Source organism: Sparus aurata, chromosome 22 (assembly GCF_900880675.1).
Source record: "Sparus aurata chromosome 22, fSpaAur1.1, whole genome shotgun sequence".
In the NCBI taxonomy this organism is placed as follows: Eukaryota; Metazoa; Chordata; class Actinopteri; order Spariformes; family Sparidae; genus Sparus; species Sparus aurata.
The window spans coordinates 15,381,020-15,399,166 of record NC_044208.1 but is presented as its reverse complement, the minus strand read 5'-3'; the positions used below and the strand labels follow the sequence as shown (position 1 = coordinate 15,399,166).

At 42.0% G+C, this 18,147-nt stretch overlaps 1 protein-coding gene across 4 annotated transcripts in view; it reads right to left on the bottom strand.

Annotated features, from left to right (window-relative positions):
* The window catches only part of fut8b (fucosyltransferase 8b (alpha (1,6) fucosyltransferase)), a 91,341-nt gene that overhangs the window by 2,932 nt on the left and 70,262 nt on the right, over positions 1-18,147 (bottom strand). For all 4 annotated transcript variants that reach the window (XM_030405640.1, XM_030405639.1, XM_030405642.1 and 1 more), the window contains 4 exons: positions 17,818-18,055; positions 9,996-10,242; positions 1,125-1,301; positions 814-964 (listed from right to left, as the gene is read on the bottom strand). In XM_030405640.1, the coding sequence (XP_030261500.1) occupies positions 814-964; positions 1,125-1,301; positions 9,996-10,242; positions 17,818-18,055 (813 nt within the window). The remainder of the gene's footprint in view (positions 1-813; positions 965-1,124; positions 1,302-9,995; positions 10,243-17,817; positions 18,056-18,147) is intronic.

The window sequence follows — 18,147 nt, the reverse complement described above, 5'->3', positions numbered from 1 at the left end:
AAAAGACATAAATAATATAAATAAAATATGAATTCAATAAAGGCTGCACCACCTGAACCACCAATTAATCTGAGCTTGAAAGTCCATTATTTATGTAGTTTATCTAGTTTCAGAGATAAAATCTAAGATCGGCTTTAAAAACATTATTGAATTTGAATTTTTACATTTTATTTAATTGTGCCGATTTAAAGACAAAGTATATAAAGTAAGAAAAACAAAACAAACACAATAATAAAGGGAAAATAAACAAACAAGCTAAATCATGAGAGAGGTGAGTTCAAATAAACATAAAACCAAACTTGGACTAACACACACCCGCTACACAACCCCCATCCACCTTTGTGTTATATTCATCAGTATAGCGACGAACAAACTGAATGACTATGATTAACGTAAAGAGGTGCTGTTGTACAACATGAAGAGAAAATTAAGCACAGGTGAAGGTAAAATCGAGCTGAGGAATTCAGCTGTTGTCTGTTAAACGTTAACTGTGACCAGTTTTTTCATGGAAATTGTTCAGGTGTTATCAGGTGACTGAGGCATGGACATGTTCATGTGACATGGTGGTCGCGCTTAGGCCATGAAATCAATTTAGCTAACTACAGTTAGTGTGGATTTAGCAGTCTATTCAACAACAAATGCCTTGAAACAACATCAAAAATATCTAAATAAATAATAAATAAAGCTCCACTTCCTTAACTGTTGTCATGCCAACATCAAATCCATCCAAACCTCCAGTTTCATGCATCATCATCTGGGTCACAACATCGTGTTGTGCTGTCTCCAAACGTGAACTGAGGAGGGCGGACTGACCTGTGATGAGAAGGTGCAGACCAGGAAGTCGGTCTGAGACAGGAAGTGGATGTCCAGGATGACCCCTCTCAGCGAGTTCTCGGTGTAGCGGTTGTGAAGGCCCGCCGACCACGAGATGGAGTTATCGCTGATGAACTCGTAGTCTGGATACCTGGAGGAGACACTGAGTCAGTTCAAGTAAAGAGGGATGAAGACGAGACTCATGCTCGCTCATAATGGACATTAACACACACACACACACACACACACACACACACACACACACACACACACACACACACACACACACACACACACTCCTGGACACTGACTTGGTCTTGGCTTCCTGCAGCAGGGACGGATCGTCGGTGGCCAGGTAAACTCGTTTCTTGTCCACGTGCACACGTCTGGCCAGATGTTGGAACTGCTCCTCCACGTGCAGCATGTACTCCTCAATGGGGTGGAAGGCCGCCTCCGTCCCCACTTTATCTGTCCTCCTCACGTGGACTCTACAGACACACAGACAGGGACACAGACAGGGTCAGACAGACAAGTACTTCACAAACACCACGAATGAGATTTTTGATGAAATTGATGTTGAGTTTTGGACAAAAACTCAAACATTTAGGCATTTTCTATTTCCCTTAATATTTAATCAGTACGGCTGACAGAGACTGTGCACTTATTCAACAAACTCTCTTCCATCCAAGCTGCGAGAACTTCCTTTTTCACACCAGCGAACAACGTTTGTTTGTGCTGTAAAGCAAAAACAGCTTTAGAGCCACCACTGTAAGCTGCTTTAACGCTGATCCGTGCACTTTTCCTTCTTTTTTTCCCCACCCGTAGAAATGCACCCATCCTAATCCTGAATTACGCAGCGAGATATCAAGTAAAATAAATGGCATCTTGTCTGCAGAAACAATTTCTTGTGTTTTTAGACACATTCAGGAAAGACGGCTTAGAAAAATTTGAAAACTTTCTCCGATGCAAAGGATTTGCACATGCTCACACTGTTTAGCCACATGCGAAACAAGAGGACAACTTTTATACGCTGTCCTACAACATTGTCTTAGAGTGGATGACCTAAAAATGAATCATAATTAAGAAAAAGAGGTGACGGAAAATCGATAACGCTGAGTGCTGCCGGTGTACACTCCTGTTCAAAGGCTTAGAATCACCTGCTACAGAAATGTTTCTCCTCTTCCCTTCAATAATGGCTGTTTTGACCTAAATAAAAACACCACATTACATTTGAAATCTGTTAATTCCAGCTTGTTATAGGTGTCACTGTGCACTTGACACTGAAACAGTAACCACTTAAATCTGCACTCATTTTGATGCATAGCTTCCAAATTATTTCACAATAACAGGCAACTTCTGATATTCTAATGTGACTGCTTTTCTTATTTTTTCAAAAAGTAAGTAAATATGTACATCAAAAACACCACTAAAAACAAATGGAGGCCTTCATTTCTAAATGTGACATAAATTGAGGAGAAGTCTTACATGCTCTGTCCTAGTTCTATATATACATATATATATGTATGTATATATAGATAGATATAGATATATAGAGAGATATCTATCTATCTATCTATCTATCTATCTATCTATCTATCTATCTATCTATCTATCTATCTATCTATCTATCTATCTATCTAGCTATTGGCACGTTCAGCCCTCCATAGAGCAGAGCATGTAAGAGTTCTCCTCTCAGCCACCTGACTGTACCGAACAAGCTTTGCATGACATGTGATTCTACGTTGCTCATGTATGGTTTTTATTTAGAACGTTTTTCATTCTTGTTGAGAACCTCGTTGTTGCTCTACGGTCTGTTTTTTTCATTGTGTATTCTTGTGTGGTCACATTTTTAAATACGCACAGCAGTGGTTCATTTCTCTGTTTACACTTCAACTTGAATGACATATTTTGGGAACATTCCCATTGTTGTATAAATGCTAACAAAAGAATGATGGGACAAAAGAAAAGGATAAAAGGCAAACTGTGAAGTAGGTAAAGAAAGTCTGACGAAGAAAAGTTTTTCAGTGTCCTTGTCAATGCTTTCAGTAAGCAAGGATGAAGAGCGTTGTCACCGACTGTACATATGACAAAGAAGGACAATGAAGGATGGACATGAATGGAAATATTTCCTCTACTGACACGGAGACATTCCTCAGTCTGACAGAGACGCAAACATAATTTTATACCCTCCACTGCTACTACACCCACTACTAATACTATCCAATTACAAAACTCCTGAGCCACATCTGCACAGTGACTCCTGGCCTTCAGGAGCAAATTAAAATTCTAAATCTGAAAGGAAAGAAATACATTTTATTTCAGACTTCACTTATTGAGGGAAAATCTAGTTTTACATGAATGCTTCCCCCCCTAATTCTCCACATAGTCTCATCTGGGAGTACAACCATCTGTCGGGTTATGACCACGGAGTAGCTCCACTGGAACATCCACAGTCGGGAACCTTTTACAAGTAGAGTATTAGTCTTTTTCCTTCCCGAATTCAGGGGTTTCCCAGTTGATTCAGGGCTTCAAACAGCTACTCTAACCTCAAGGCTGCCTCCGACTCTTTTGTGAGAATGAGGAAGAGGTGGGAAAGGTAAAAAAAAAAAAAAGTCAGAGGTTCAGCAGAGGAGAATAAACAGGCTGCACCTAATTTCTACCACTTGCCAGTAATCAATCAGAGACTACTGGGGATGCTCGCCGGCCGAAAGCCTTTATTTACGCAACAAATAGATCCCAAAGAATGGAGTGAGAGCAAGTGGGGGGCGGGGGGGAGAGAGGGTGTCGGAGGGTGTCGGAGTCTTTCATTCAGCTGCATCTCTCTGATCAGACGGAGGTCTCGACTCCAGGCTTTTCCATCTTTTGTCCACGTCCCTCTCTTCTGTTCCCTCGCTTCTTTCATGTCTACTGTTTTTTTTGTTCCTGTGAACCCTTTTTTCTCTTGGCCTTTTCTCCCTCTGTCGGAGCAGCAGAGGCCGCGCTGAGGCATTGCTCGGCTCTTAACCGTCTCCTCCCTCCTTCGGCACCCTCCTAGCACTCTCCCACACAAGTGCCACAATAATTCAATATATTTCTCTCTATTCATACAGTACTGGCAAGGCAGGGCGAGCCTCATGGTAGGCGTAAAAGCATACATTAAAGACATCAAACACACCCACACTAGACACAGCAAGTGCTGATTCTCGGATGCCTGTGATGACGAATACAGCAACTCTGGGCTACCTGGCTTTCGAACCGCTGCATCCATTAGCATTTGAATCTGAGGAGACATCTCATGCCATCACATTTACATACACTGGCAGTAGAACCACTGCTTCTGCAACATTACCTTGACATCAAAACATGTCGAAGTTCCCCTCACAGCTCAGAAGTACAGATGGGTGACAAAGGCCCACAAGACGAGTCTTAATAAGGCGATGGGTCACCAATAGATTCTGGACCAACTTCAGTTGTTTTAGCAGAGACTGTCTGTGGAATCAGAGAGATGAACGCCAACTTTCTTAAGGAAATTCCCTCCTGGTGATTTGATGATGGTGGTGGAGAGCACCATCTCTTCTGGGCAGCTGTGGCTCAGGAGATAGAGCGGGTCAACCACCAGTAGAATGGCCGTTGGGTTGATACCCAGCTTCAGCTGCAGGTCAAAGTGCCCTCGGGCAAGATACTGAACCTCAAATAACTCCTCTGCTGTGACTGGCTAAGCATGGAAGTGTCCTGAGGCGCTTTAGCTTTGTAGTGCTGCATCGCTCCTGATGAGCAGGTCAGCACCTTGCTTTGGCAGCACCTTCCATCAGGGTGTGAACACTGCGCAGTGCGTACCACAGGACGGCTGCGCGACTGTGGTGCTGCAAATGTGGTTATTTGATGACCTGAAAATAACACTGACAAAAAAATCAATGACATTTTTTCAGAATCACTTTAAAAGTTTGCTGTCATAGTGTTGCTTTAATTGTCCACCTTATTGCACTCACGCTGGGTGTGCCTAGCCTTTCTTTCCTCTCACCCAGCATGTGTCTGCTCTGTTGACTTTCTTTGTCAGCAGTATGTTTTATACAGGCACCCAAAAAATACACCTCTCGGATTTTTTCACCCCTGATTCCATTTTCACAAACAGCAGGTGAGCCGCTTGTGGTGGAAGCTTTTTGGTTAATCATGTTGCCTGTTGAAACTATCCACTGACATTGCAACAACCAGGGCGCCCTAATAGCTCAGTTGGTAGATATGGAGGCTTTCCAACCTGTGGCCCTTTGATGCACATCATCCCCTCTTTTCCCTGCTTCCTGTCACTCTACACCTGTTCTAACAATACTACTGAGAAGGAAGAAACAAGTAAACAGGTACAATTACAAACTATCATGGCATAAGTAGACCTATATTAAAAAGGAGAGGTTGCATCACAAGCAGTGTGTTTACAGGAGGGTTATAATACCAGAAACCATCTCTCTCTGTCTCTCTGTGTCTCTGCAGAGCATGTGTGAATGTCAGCAGACAGCAGAGGTGTGGAGCGAGGGCAGCCTGTCCACTACTGCACTGATTCGGATGCTGCTGGTGTCTTGGACTGATATAAAAACAAGTGTTTCTAAATATACCTTGGCGGGCCGCCCTTGTAATGTCTATGTGTGGGACACACTGGCCTGTGACTGGCGAAATGGTGTAAAGTACATTTACACAAGTACAATTTTGATGTACTTTTCTGTTTTCCATTTTCTGCGTCCTTATACTTCCTCTCCACTACATTTTGGGGGCCAAATAGTGTGCATTTACTGGCTTTATTTATTTGATAACTTCGGTTACTAGTTACTTTGCTGCATCAGAGACAAAGAATCTAATGAATTTATTTTAACTGCAATCAGAGAAGTATTAAATATCAGATCAAATAATCAGCCACGGTGATAATCAGTCGACTCATAGTGTACAGTATAAAGATAAATGTAATTATATGTATATTTTATTTTCAAGTAACTTTATTTATATATATATACATATTTTATATAATTCATTACTACTTTTGACACTTAAGTACATTTAATATCAGATACTTAAAGACCTTTACTCAAATACTTTTCATAATATTCTAATCTGCCATCTTTACTTTTACTCAAGTATGATTTCTGAGTACTTTTCACAACACGTGAACAGGTGAATGCGGTCAAAGTGTTGTAAATCGGCTTGAATGGTCGGTGGACCACCTAAAACAAAATCTCCCGAATGTGCTCCACTGGTCTGAGATCTGGTGACTGTGATCTACAGATCACATCATACATTGAACTCAAACAGTGAGCCCTGATGTCTTGTGCGGAAGCATCTGCATTCTCTGTATGCTCATCACACACATTTCCTTTCATACGTCACTTGTTAATATAGATTTCAAACCATATGTTTAAGTTATGTAAAATGATGAAAGACACACTTAGACGTATTCTCCACTTTTGTGAAACATGTGGAGAAGAAATAAATTAGCGGAAGTTGAGATTTTGATTATAATTTAATGAGTTAATGCTGCACTAATCAATATTTAATATAAAGAATGAAATCAATTGACTGCCTGTAGTGATGAAGGATCCTCATTGACTATGCAGTTCCCCCGCCATCTTTCAGCTCATTGTTTTGATTTAAAAGCCTGAAACTTTTTTGGTTCACTCTCATTTCTCAGCAGGTAGTTGTTGTTGTTTTTTTAAACAAAAATAAAGCTCTAAAATTGGATTAAAATGTTTTTTCTACCAGCTCTGTGCCAAATTGCTGCCCCCGGAAAAAGTAAGTAACTAGCTGGTGATCATAAAGGAGCCATTGAGCAGCTAACAGCCAGATATTTCCCTCAGGAGTCAGCGGAGACCAAATTATTTCATTTAGTGATTTGTTCTGTTCCCTGCTGCAAAACGACGTCAACTACTGCCGTTTGTTGTAAATTGGGCTCTCTTGCAATGAGCAGCGGAGAGGAAATTCTTGAAGTATGACTAAAAATAGCAAAAATGCATATTAATTGCTGATTAAGCACACTCAAAGTTGGGGGAAAAGAAATAAAGAAAACCTGAACTACAGAGTTTCTGCTGCAAATTGCAAAATTATATATATTTCTCTACCACCAATTCTTTAAAAGTTTATCCGATAAAAAAACATATACACAATATATTGTACAATTTAGTAATATAGAATAGACCTGACACAAGGTTTCATAAAAGATTTACACAGCAAATCCACCTCTCGCCATGGCGATGACGCTGCTCTGGTATCTGCAACCGAAGCACTAACTCCACTCTCTCCGCAGCCTTACTACCATTAGGAAGTATTAAATGGAGGCAGGATGGAGCTGTGCTGATAGCTGCTTTTAGTCGCTGGCTTCCAGCCTTCCTGCAGCTCTCGTCCTGAGGGAGCAGCAGGGAGAAAGTGGTGCTGGGGACTGAGGCTTGTCGGGGTCGGCTCGGGGTTGCTGGGTGCTCTGGGGACAAGCTTGCCTTCCTATCCCTCGTGGTACTCTCTCCATCAACCCGTGTTTCCCACCACCGCCGCCCTCTCGCCTCGACACTATGGATCTCTTTCAAACCCACTTTTACATCCCACATCGCTGTTCATGCACACACATATTGCCTTCCCCCCACAGCGCTGATAGAAGCACACAGCCGCTTTGTTGCAACATCAGTGCAGAGTGGAGTGGATGAGGAGGGAAGGGGAAAAAAAAAAACGGGATGAAAACTTTGTTCTACCCAGCACTACATTTCAATAACCCTTTCCCTAGTGATATGGAGGGAGTAGAGGGACGGGATATATGAGTATATAGAGGGGGGAGAACACAAAGAACAGTGATAGAGATGTGTGTAACACTGTGAGAGCAAGAGAATAGTGGGTACGGATGTGCGCCCGGGAACGCAAGGGAGAGGTGAGTGTGAAATGTAAAATTTTTTGAAAGATGTTGAAGAAGGATGAACAAATGAAGACGGAGGAACGATCACAATTGAGGGGATGTGAGAGGACGGGGGAGAGATTGGAAAAAAAAGTTGGGATGAGTCACAGAAAAAATATAAAAAAAGGGAGAGGAGAGTCAAAGAGGGCTGGGAGGAAGCGGCGGCAGCTGCCGGAGTGATGAAAGGAAAAGAGGTAGAAACCAAAGAAAGGAGCATCTGAGAACAGACGGGAAGAGAGTGTAACAAGAGGGGGAACCAAGCGGAGCAGGACGGAAAAAAGTGAGGGAGAACGGCGCCAATCGCTCGCAGCAAAATGTTAAGAAGAAGGTGAGAAAAAGAGGAGTTATGAAGGGCGAGAAGCCGGTGCCGAGACTATGAACATATGGATGTGAGAGATATGAAGGGCGTGACAGAACTAAGCCGGGCTGATTCACAAACTACGAGAATATAGCTCTTTGCATTCGTTTTAAAAGCACTTCCTCTACCGGGCCGGGTGGAGTCAGCCTCATGGGACGGTGCTGAAACTTTACATGATGTCAGCAAAGTATCTGAAAATCATTTCACATACTTTCCCATGACTGACATCTCACCAGTCATCATGTGCATCGTCCTGATACGGCAAATCCCCTCCCATCTTCTGGACCGAGGCGGTTAAAACGTCCGGAGAGAATTATTTGATTATTTATCCCGGTTTGAAGACAGCTGGAATTATTTACGAGTCGAGAGAGGCGGGCAGACAGCACATGAATGTTGACTGAGCGCCTGACAGGAATACAGAGAAAAATAAACGGGTAAATAAAAAGCTAAATGTGGCCGACCCATTTCTTTAGAAGCTGCTGTCTGAAGTGGCTTACACTACTGTGACTGCACACATTTCCACAAGGGGGTGGGGGCCCTTGTGGGAATTGCGCACGTCACGCTGATGAAAACTTTTTTTCAATTATTCTGGACTGGACTAAAAGAAGTCCCGAGTCAGTTTCAAGCTGCGAGAGCAGAATCTCTGGGGACAGCAAAATGCTGAGTTGTCACAATCAAAGCTGAGACGGTATCAAAGACTGAAATCGGACCTAATAATGGCACATTTGGAACGGGTGCTATCATCTCATCTGCACCAGGCATTTATGCCAAGTTTCATGAAAATAATATCTAGGTGGTGAGCTCTGATAATAGGACACTGAAGTGCATTGTACTGAATGTAGAGCTCATCCCGCCTGCAATGCGGAAGTGCAGCTCCGTGAGGATAAGGGTGGCATTATTCCGGATTTTCAGACACACTGGCAGCACTAGTGAGGCCAGCCATGTTGGTCAGTGCTCCAGTTTTGTCCACACCGATATATCTTAGTTACTTTTATTTAGTTTACAAGTGTTTTTGTACATTCATGTTCAGAGGTTGATGCCTGCTGACTTTGGCGAACTCTGGACTTTCTATCTGGGGCTACCAGCGTCAAAACTTGGTTTTGAGTTAAATGTGTCGTCAAATGAAGCAAAAAAAGTTCAGTCACTGAGAATATTCTTTTGCATGCGATTCCATCCTGTCAAGCATGCTCACTTATCATTTCCTGCTGTCAGTTGGGACTATTTCAGCAGTGTATTAGACTATCTCCAGTCTTACCCTTTGATTAACAGAGGCTCATGAAAGAAAAAGTGTCAGTCTTTTCCACGCATGTATGAACTGTGTTACAAGCTTCTCTTTTCTTGTCTTGTTTAGTTTCACTGATTTTAAAAAGCAGCTATTTATTCAGTGTTCTGCTTTATAACTGCTTTAACAAAAGTACCACATCAGGATTTGGCATCAGCAGATCCTCAGTATTAAATGACTTGGATTGAACTGAACTGAGTCTAAAAAACCTCATGGGGACATTAATACATGAAACAAGACAGAAGCCGACGTATCATACCACCACAGAGTGATGAGTACAGAATGATGAAATGTCTTTAAACAAGTTGATTTGCATGAATATGAGCCCTGTGAGTGTGGAGCAGGGAAAGTAATGAACAGGCAAAAGCTTTCTAAGGAAAATTTAAAAAGGCAGAAAATTATTCAAACAAAACGCGACCATCAAATTAAGTTACTTTTAATGCTATTGTATTAACCCCGTATTAACCTCACAAAGCATAGTTTGTGTTCCACCACAGCCCTCAGGGCTATGTCTTTGTTTTCTTCTTCCTATGCCTTCTGTTTGCTTTGATTCTGAAGCACTGAATGTAAAGTAATTGCAGAGAAAGTGTTTATAACTAGAGAAAAAAGGCCACACTCATTGAGTTGTGATATCTCAGCGCCCTTACCCGATGATGGGGTGTTTGAAGCCCAGCTTGGCGGTGGTCTGCTGGATCTCCTTCTCTAGCCAGGCCTGCGGGCGCACCAGGTACTTGACGAACTGGGACACCCACCAGACGGAGGGGTCGCCGTGAAGACGATGCAGGCGTGGGGCCAGGTCCTCCGGGATGGCCAGGGGGAGGTAGGGTGGCCGAGGGTGCAGACTGTCCACAATAGGCAACTCCACAACTTGGACGTCCTTATCGTGGGCCTCTCCTGGGTGGTGCAAGAGATAAGCATGATGAGTACACTCAAGTTTCAAAACGTATTCAAGAATTTTGACAGCTCGGTCAAGGTTCTGTAGGAATGATTTTGTTTGTCAAATTTACAGCAAACATTTTTTTTGGGTCTACTAAAGGAGCTCTATGGAACTTCTGTGTTGTGCTGGTTGTTAGTTCATGTTAGCAGACTCCATTTCTACACTAAAGTTAGCCACTGGTGCTCCCTGTTAGATGAGCGGAGAGAGGCACTGAGAAGAAGTCACATCCTTTGGACTGTCAGAGAAATCCACAGTCCAGCAGCATCAAACAAGTTCAACTCATCATTCACAGGCTTGTATAGGCAACTGAGAGACATGGATGAGGTCTCATTTTTCACGTCATGTTGAAATAATACATAGCCAAAGAAAAAGGGATTTATACAAATTATCACATAGAGTCCCTTTAACCTGTTTTGTCTCTCGGAGTACAAAATAGGCTGAACCCAAAGTAACGACTTCACATTGCCTGTTTTTTGTCCGAAACCAAATGATATTCCAAAGCACAGCAAAAAGCAGCAAATGCACACATTTCCATCCGTTAGCCACACCCACTCAAGTAATGGTGAGACATGAAATGTGATCGAGGAAGGACAGTTTGAGTAGTATATCTATGATTTGTAAGACAACAAAACACTTCACAATGGTTCATCACACTAAGACAGGACCTTACAATCATGGCAAATTGTTAATCTCTTATAATTAATTAATCCTTCGTTGTGAATCAACATCACAATGTGTGCAGATAACTCAACTCAGCCCTTCAGCATTCAGGCTGAACGTTAAGGTTGCAGCACTTGATATGCAGCATATGAAAGTTGCCACTCAGTAGTCTTTCTGCCACTAAGTCATTGGCACCATGGCGACGTCTGCCTACTGTCACATGTGCATCGCCACTATTGAGCTATCCAAGTCAAATGGTGAAAATTCCTCAATTTTTACATTTTAAATCACAACATATATCGGAGAAAAAAAAAAACGAACGTCAGCTTTTTTTCTAGAATATTGCTCAGCGCTTGTTACGACCATTGCAAGGTAAAAAGTAGAAATACACTTTTCATATTCTCACCAGATGTAGTCACACTGTAGTCCAACAAAGAGCTGACCCAGGTTCTACTTTTTTATGCCAGGGTGCATTTTTTCTTTCAGAGCTAAAGTTGGTCTGAACGTTTCTCTGTCCTTCCCAACCACATTTTTTTAGTGGGGAGTTTTTCCTCTTTTAGAATGAGGTTCCAAGAGTAGAGGCCATGTGGAATGCTGCATGGATTGTTAGAGCGACACAAACAAATAAATAAATAAGCTTTCCAAAGTAAATTTTTGATATTTGGTGATGTACACAGTAAACTGACTTGACTGGTTCAAACCTCATGTGCATAAACTGTCTGTAGGGTTTAGAAAGTCAGTGTCTCACTTTAGTTCTGTAGGAAATCAGATGCACCTGTTCAAGGAAGACACAGTACACCTTTTATTCTTTCCTCTTTTGTTAAGTAAAAGGAGTTTGAAGACATCAGCGTAGCCTTCAGTAAAATCTGTCGGCTCTGTCATATAACTGACAAATCTGATAATCGGCTGTAGGTTGTATGCTGCCTGATACTCTGTGAATATTATGTCGTGAGATATTTCAGCATTATTGCTCAGCCCCATTATATTCATTCCTGTTCTGTTTCCAGCATGAACCCAAACCCTTCCAACCTCGGTGAGTCCGGCTTTTGTGATTGACAGCTGCTCTTTGCATGTCCTTGCTTAAAGGCCAAGGTAAGCTCCTTTCTATCAAGGCTGTGTTGGGCCAGGGGCTGATGCAAGGACCTGGATTGGAGGGATTGGGGGTGGGGAGGGGGTGGGCTGCTGGTCAGTCTGGCACTGGCCCCTTCAGGCTGAGTCCTGCTTGGCAGAGGCCCTGGGCAGAAGGTTGAGCATGGCTGATTACGAAGGTCACCTCTCTGGGCAGCAGAAAGCCCCTGTGCACTGCCAAGCCTACCACTACACACCAAGGCCAACTGTCCGTACACAAAGGCACACTCATGTGTATGATGCACACCTGCACGTGTCAACAAAGGTGGAAAGCACACAAGCCTGCAAACATGCGTGTACCAAGCCAGAGAAAACGGATGAAAATGCGCAGGTCTTATGAACAGCTGGGTGATCCATCGAACAGTGAGAACTAAAGGGGGTTCAAATAAAACAACAATGAAAAAGAACGCAGGCACACACACACACACACACACACACACACACACACACACACACACACACACACACACACAGCTCCAGTTAATCTCATCTCACCAGAAGGGATATGCCTGGCAGACAAAACCTTCACTCTCTTTCAGTCTTAAAACCCGAGGAGAGTTTTTTTTTTTTTTATCCGCGCATGTGCGCGTGTAAACCCCTGATTTACGTAAAAAACAAGTTGGAGGCCTGTGCTCTGTCAGACTAAAGTGGCTTCTCTAACTGCCAGAGACAGGCCCCTAATACGGCTGCAAACACATCCACGACACACTTCCGAATAAATGGCATAATGACTCATTAAAAATGGCCTTTCACAGAAAGGGTACATAAAAAAAAAACACGTTAAAAACAAGGACAGAAACAGAGGCTTCAATTTGTGTGCGTGTTTGCCTGAGCATGAACTGAATATAAATTGGTATAAGCATTAAATATTGAACAGAAAAAATATTCCCAGGCCTGTCTTTGCTTATATAACAGCATTGGCATGATTCACATAAGGGGGAATGGGCATATTTTGAGGCCTGCACTTCTTGGCATGAAATGCACAGATATGCAGTATGTCTTCCTCCCACAGCTACTTAATTAGATCACAAAGCTCTTCTAAATTTCATCACAACTCCAAAGCCTCTGCATAGATTTTCTGTATGCATCATGGCTTGAATCACACAGGCCTGCACTGCCACTGACGCAGAATTCCTACACTGTATCTTAAACCTATGATGTATACTGAGCCTGATAAATATTTCACAAGATTAACACGGCTATGAATCCGGAGAAGCAAGAGTGACACCAACCAGACAGAAAATACGGAGCCTCTCCATTCATAATACATTTGAGACTCAGTTTATGAAGTTGGAGAACTCTTGCTCCAGCCTTTACATGGCAGGGAACATTATGTTTCTCCTGCTGCTCTCAGACTCACTCATAAGGCAGTAATATCTCTACAGAAAACCTCAAAGGAATACACTCTCTTTGGCAAATTAGCTCTTTGATCAACGAACCATTGTTCCACAAGACGACTGGTTTCCCCTTTGTGTGTTCAGAATTTAGTCTGTTATAGCAGGCCTGTGAGATGGTGCTAAGCTCTCTTATGCTGCCCATTGAACATAAAAGTTGTAGTGAAACAGCAACATGAACCAGTGGGTTAAATAGACAAGAGGGTCGGTTATTTAAAACTCATTACTTTCTTCATGAACTGACAGAAGAGCGTCTGTATTGCCAAGAAGCTAAAATCATCTAGAACTAAAAGCTGGCATTGAATGTCCGTCCAGATTTATAGTAGAACATCTGAAGTGTAATTAAAAGTTTTTGTACAACTGTGTTTAGAGAATATTGAAGAATTTTGGTTTCTATGGGTTTGTAGAAAAACATATTTGTACAGTATGTACAGTACAAAATATGTAGGGAGTGGTGGTATCTGCACTCGTATCCAGGATCCAATCCTGAGAGATAGCTGGGTCAATAAAAAATATTATTAGATCCCTAAATAAAAACCAATATTTTGCCAACTTTAATTTGTATCTTACTACCACCGCCAAGGACGTTCTGTTTTTCGCCATTGTCCATTAATTGGTTGGCTGGTTTGTCAGCAGGATTACGCAAAAAACTAATGAACAGATTTCCATGAAACTTGGATAGAGGATTGAGGATTGACCATGTTAACTTTTAGCGCTGATCTGGATAAGGAATATCTAATAATTTTTTCTCACTTTCTTTTACGTCACAAGATGGGACATTTCCGTCATTTTCCTTAATTTCTTGGGGATCTTGATAACAATTGTGCCACATTTAGGTGGCTGGTATCAACGAGTGAGTGCAATTTCATGCAGATCAAAATAAAAACCTCCATCTAACTGGTTTAAAAATGTTTAATTTGATATTGGAATAGGCTTGATGGAATTAAAAGGGGACTGATGGGCTTTGGCGGAGGTATGCGCTCTACATATTGCCATTCTAGTAGTTTAGTAAAGTTCTTACAAGGTTGCTTTGACTAAAGGTGCAATATGTAAGAAATGGCCACCATATATTTATGCTCACAACAAAAATGGGGCAGCAGAGAATAAACACAATATACAGACGTCATAACAATGTAATTCCTCCAGATTTTGTTCATCATTTTAGAGAGGTCTTGAAAGTTTCGACCAGAATTATTACATATAACACATTTAAATTAGAAATAAATGTCTGGCAGAAAAGTTTTTTTTTTATATTTTTCAAACTAAACCGTAAAAAAAAAAAAGTATCTTTTTGGCATCAGAACTGAAATTTGGGTATCGTTTCAGCACCAGTATTGAAAACTTCAAAAGCCAGTATGAAAAGAGGGCCACTCTCATACATGCCACCAGAGGATAATTTAATATAATATATGCAATTTTTCACTTACTTTCTTTACTTTACTTCCTGTAAAAATCCCCATACAACTAATTTTATACTCCCAAGTCTATTTTTAAGACTCTTTTTCTGACACAAAGCTTCCCTTGTTTTGTTCTCCCCATTTCCCATTTGTGGGAAGCAACTCAGCAGGTCCCATAATGACTTCATCGCTATCTTTGATTTCCCCCCCAAGCTATATGTTTTCCTGATAGAACTACCCCGTCACAGATGGATATACCAAGCATCCTCTCTTTTGTCTATAAATGTCTCATATCCTAGGGGAAGCACTCAACAGAAAGTGGGATAACCATGTAAAGATAAATGAGGAAAGGTGGAATCCAGTAGGGCTGCTAAAAAACAAAATAACAAAGCCAATTTTGCACATAAACACAAAACGATAAAAGCCTTATCCTGTGGAGCAGCTCACAGTGGTGAGCCATAAAATAAGAGGCCATGTTCTGCTAGAACATCATATTTGCAAAATGTATGTGCTTCCACTGGCACCATCTCAAGTATTCTAGAAATCAGTATTCACTGCATTCAAACATTGTAATCGTACTGGCGTGGGCAAACAGTCCACCTAATTAATGAGATATTCAATGTATATCTAGTTATTAATCCAAGGATTTAAAACCCTGTTGTGGTCCAGTGCCCCAAGAAATGTTCTTTCCTGCCCATTAATAAAACAGGCATGAACACAAGGCATAACCAAGTACCCAGCAGGCTTACATTAGCTATGCCAAGCTAGTTAGCTGACTTGGTCAACAGAACACACTGCTGCTGCAAATTGCAAAACTTTATAAGGGAAATAATTCAGAATGCTAAACTGGCCTGAGGAGGGGGAGGGGGGCGTTTGCAGTGAGTTGGCTGCAGGCTGTGAGCAAGCAGACGGCATATATGGATCTATAGGTAGCGGTTTATGAGACAGACACCAGAGACAGACATTAGATAGTGGAAAAGGACACATGAAAGGCAGGAGAATAAGGGAAGAAAAGGCACAGGGAGAGCAGGAGATAAGGAGGGAGAGCCCAGGAGAGCACGAGTCAAATGAAGCGATAGGGGAAAAATGAAGAGCTGAAAGGATGCAGCGACGAGAACAAGAAGGCAATGAGAAAGAAATTGATAGCGAGGGAGAGGGAGAGGGAGAGGGAGAGGGAGAGGCAGGCACAGTCTCATAGTAAAACCTCAATCATCAATGGTCTTCATTTACAAATGCGTTGGTTTTGTCAGCTTAGCACAGGCAAACACACTCATACTGAGGGAATATCCATTAGTCATATTAAAAATCTAAACCTCGATTCGAGCCTCTACACAATCTCATTCATAATGAATCTGCCACCTTTGCATTCATAGGGAGATCCATTTCCCCCAAACAAGCACATCGATCTTCAGCCCAAGGTATTCCTTTACCAGGTATACATTATGAACCACCATATGCTCTAGTATGGTTTTCATTATAGACAGTCCATGACCGGCACAGAATTCTAATAACAACCATAAATAACAAGAAAACAAATCACAGCCAGGCAAAGCTGGGCTTTAACGCTAGTGTAAGCATGCTACAATGCTAAAATGAAAATGTTCACATGCTGATGTTTTGCAGGTACAATGTTTCCCATGTCCACTGCCACTTAGTTTGGTGTGTTGTCCTGATAACATTTGCTCAATGATGAAAAGCTGACACTGAAGTAAAATTCTGTCTCTGGCTTAAAGCATGAATGAGTAGATAAAAGTTGAAACAGGTGAAAATAGCAGAAGTCGTGGGAAGGATTTTAAAATATAAGGCAGAACATAGTGTAAGCTGTGTGATAAATTATTGCTTGATGTACGGCTCGGCGCTGAACTGCGCTGCTTGACAAACGACTGGGAGCTAAACTTTATTGTAACTGTATATAAACTACAATGCTTGACTGTCAGCACGGAACTAAACTGCATTGCTTGAAAAATGGCTCAGGGCAAAACTGCTCTGCTGGCTTAAGAGTTGAAAATGGTCTAACTAACAGACCAACAATAGCCCTCCGGCAAACACAAGGCTACAGGTGCTGGGAAGATCATGAAATATGTACAAGGAAGCTCAGTTGGAAAGCCAATTACAAGCCAAGACCCTGCATGTTTACACTCCTTTTGGGTCTCCATTGATATTTAAAATTCGAATGGAAAATAAAAATTAAACATTTGATTCATATACAGCACTTGCTTCGAAAGTAGAAAAGTGGACCTATGCTCATGGGGTTGTCTGATTGAGTAGACTTTCACTAACGTGGTTAGAAAAGTACAATTTTCACATCGACACAAGATTAAATATTGATGTCAAAGTGGGTTTGCATCAGGGAAAATGTTTACATTGCATGAGACAAGCTTTCAATGCGAAAATGTAGGACCCTTAGTCGGTCTTTGCAACAACCAGCGGCGGCAACAAGCTGCTGTCCTCAGTTAGGATGAATTTGCTGTAATTGCTGGAATTCAATTCTGTGGTCAAGGATGGACTATGATGAAAGATATTCTCAGTCTACACGAAATGAGGAATAAAAACTGTGCGAGGGGCTTGAGTTAGGAAATCATAGACAACACTTCTGCAATCTCTGTCTACATCAGACATTACAAGCAGAATCTTACTGTAGGTCAGAGGAGCCGGTTTGTTTACTGAAATCAAGTCGCAGGATTTCTTGGCAATAAAACCTTTGAACAATAACCTGCTGCTGCGATATTGGCTGCCAAAGTGCTTTAACAGGGATTGCATAGTCCTGCTTAGCCAAGGAGTTTGCACTCCGTTTTCGCTGTAGCAGCACAAATGAGAGGTCTGGCAGACCCTATCTTTTAGCTGGGATCGTCAAAATAAAAAAATAAAAAAAGAGAGGGTTATTTGAATTTTTAAGCAACTGACTACAACTGTGTGCAGCTTGTGATGCAGGTATTTGAATGTGTGTACCTACCTGACCAGTGTCCAGTCGTGGCTCCAGAGCGGTCAGTGCAGGTGTTACTGACGGGCAGGAAAACTGTCTCCCAGCCGCCGGGGGCGTAACGCCAGTTGTGAGACTCCAGGATGAGCGTGCGCTGGGTGCCATAAGCAATCATAAAGCAGTAGACGACATGGTGGAGCTGGCAGCCATAACCACAGCCCTTATTGATGTTACACACCAGCTTTCTCGCCTTACTGCAGTCTGGGGGGTTCTGGGAAGAGGAGAGAAAGGAATGTTTCAACATTTTTTATTGCTTGACCTTCATCTTGTATCTCTCAAAGCCCTGCTCCCTGACTTGTAATA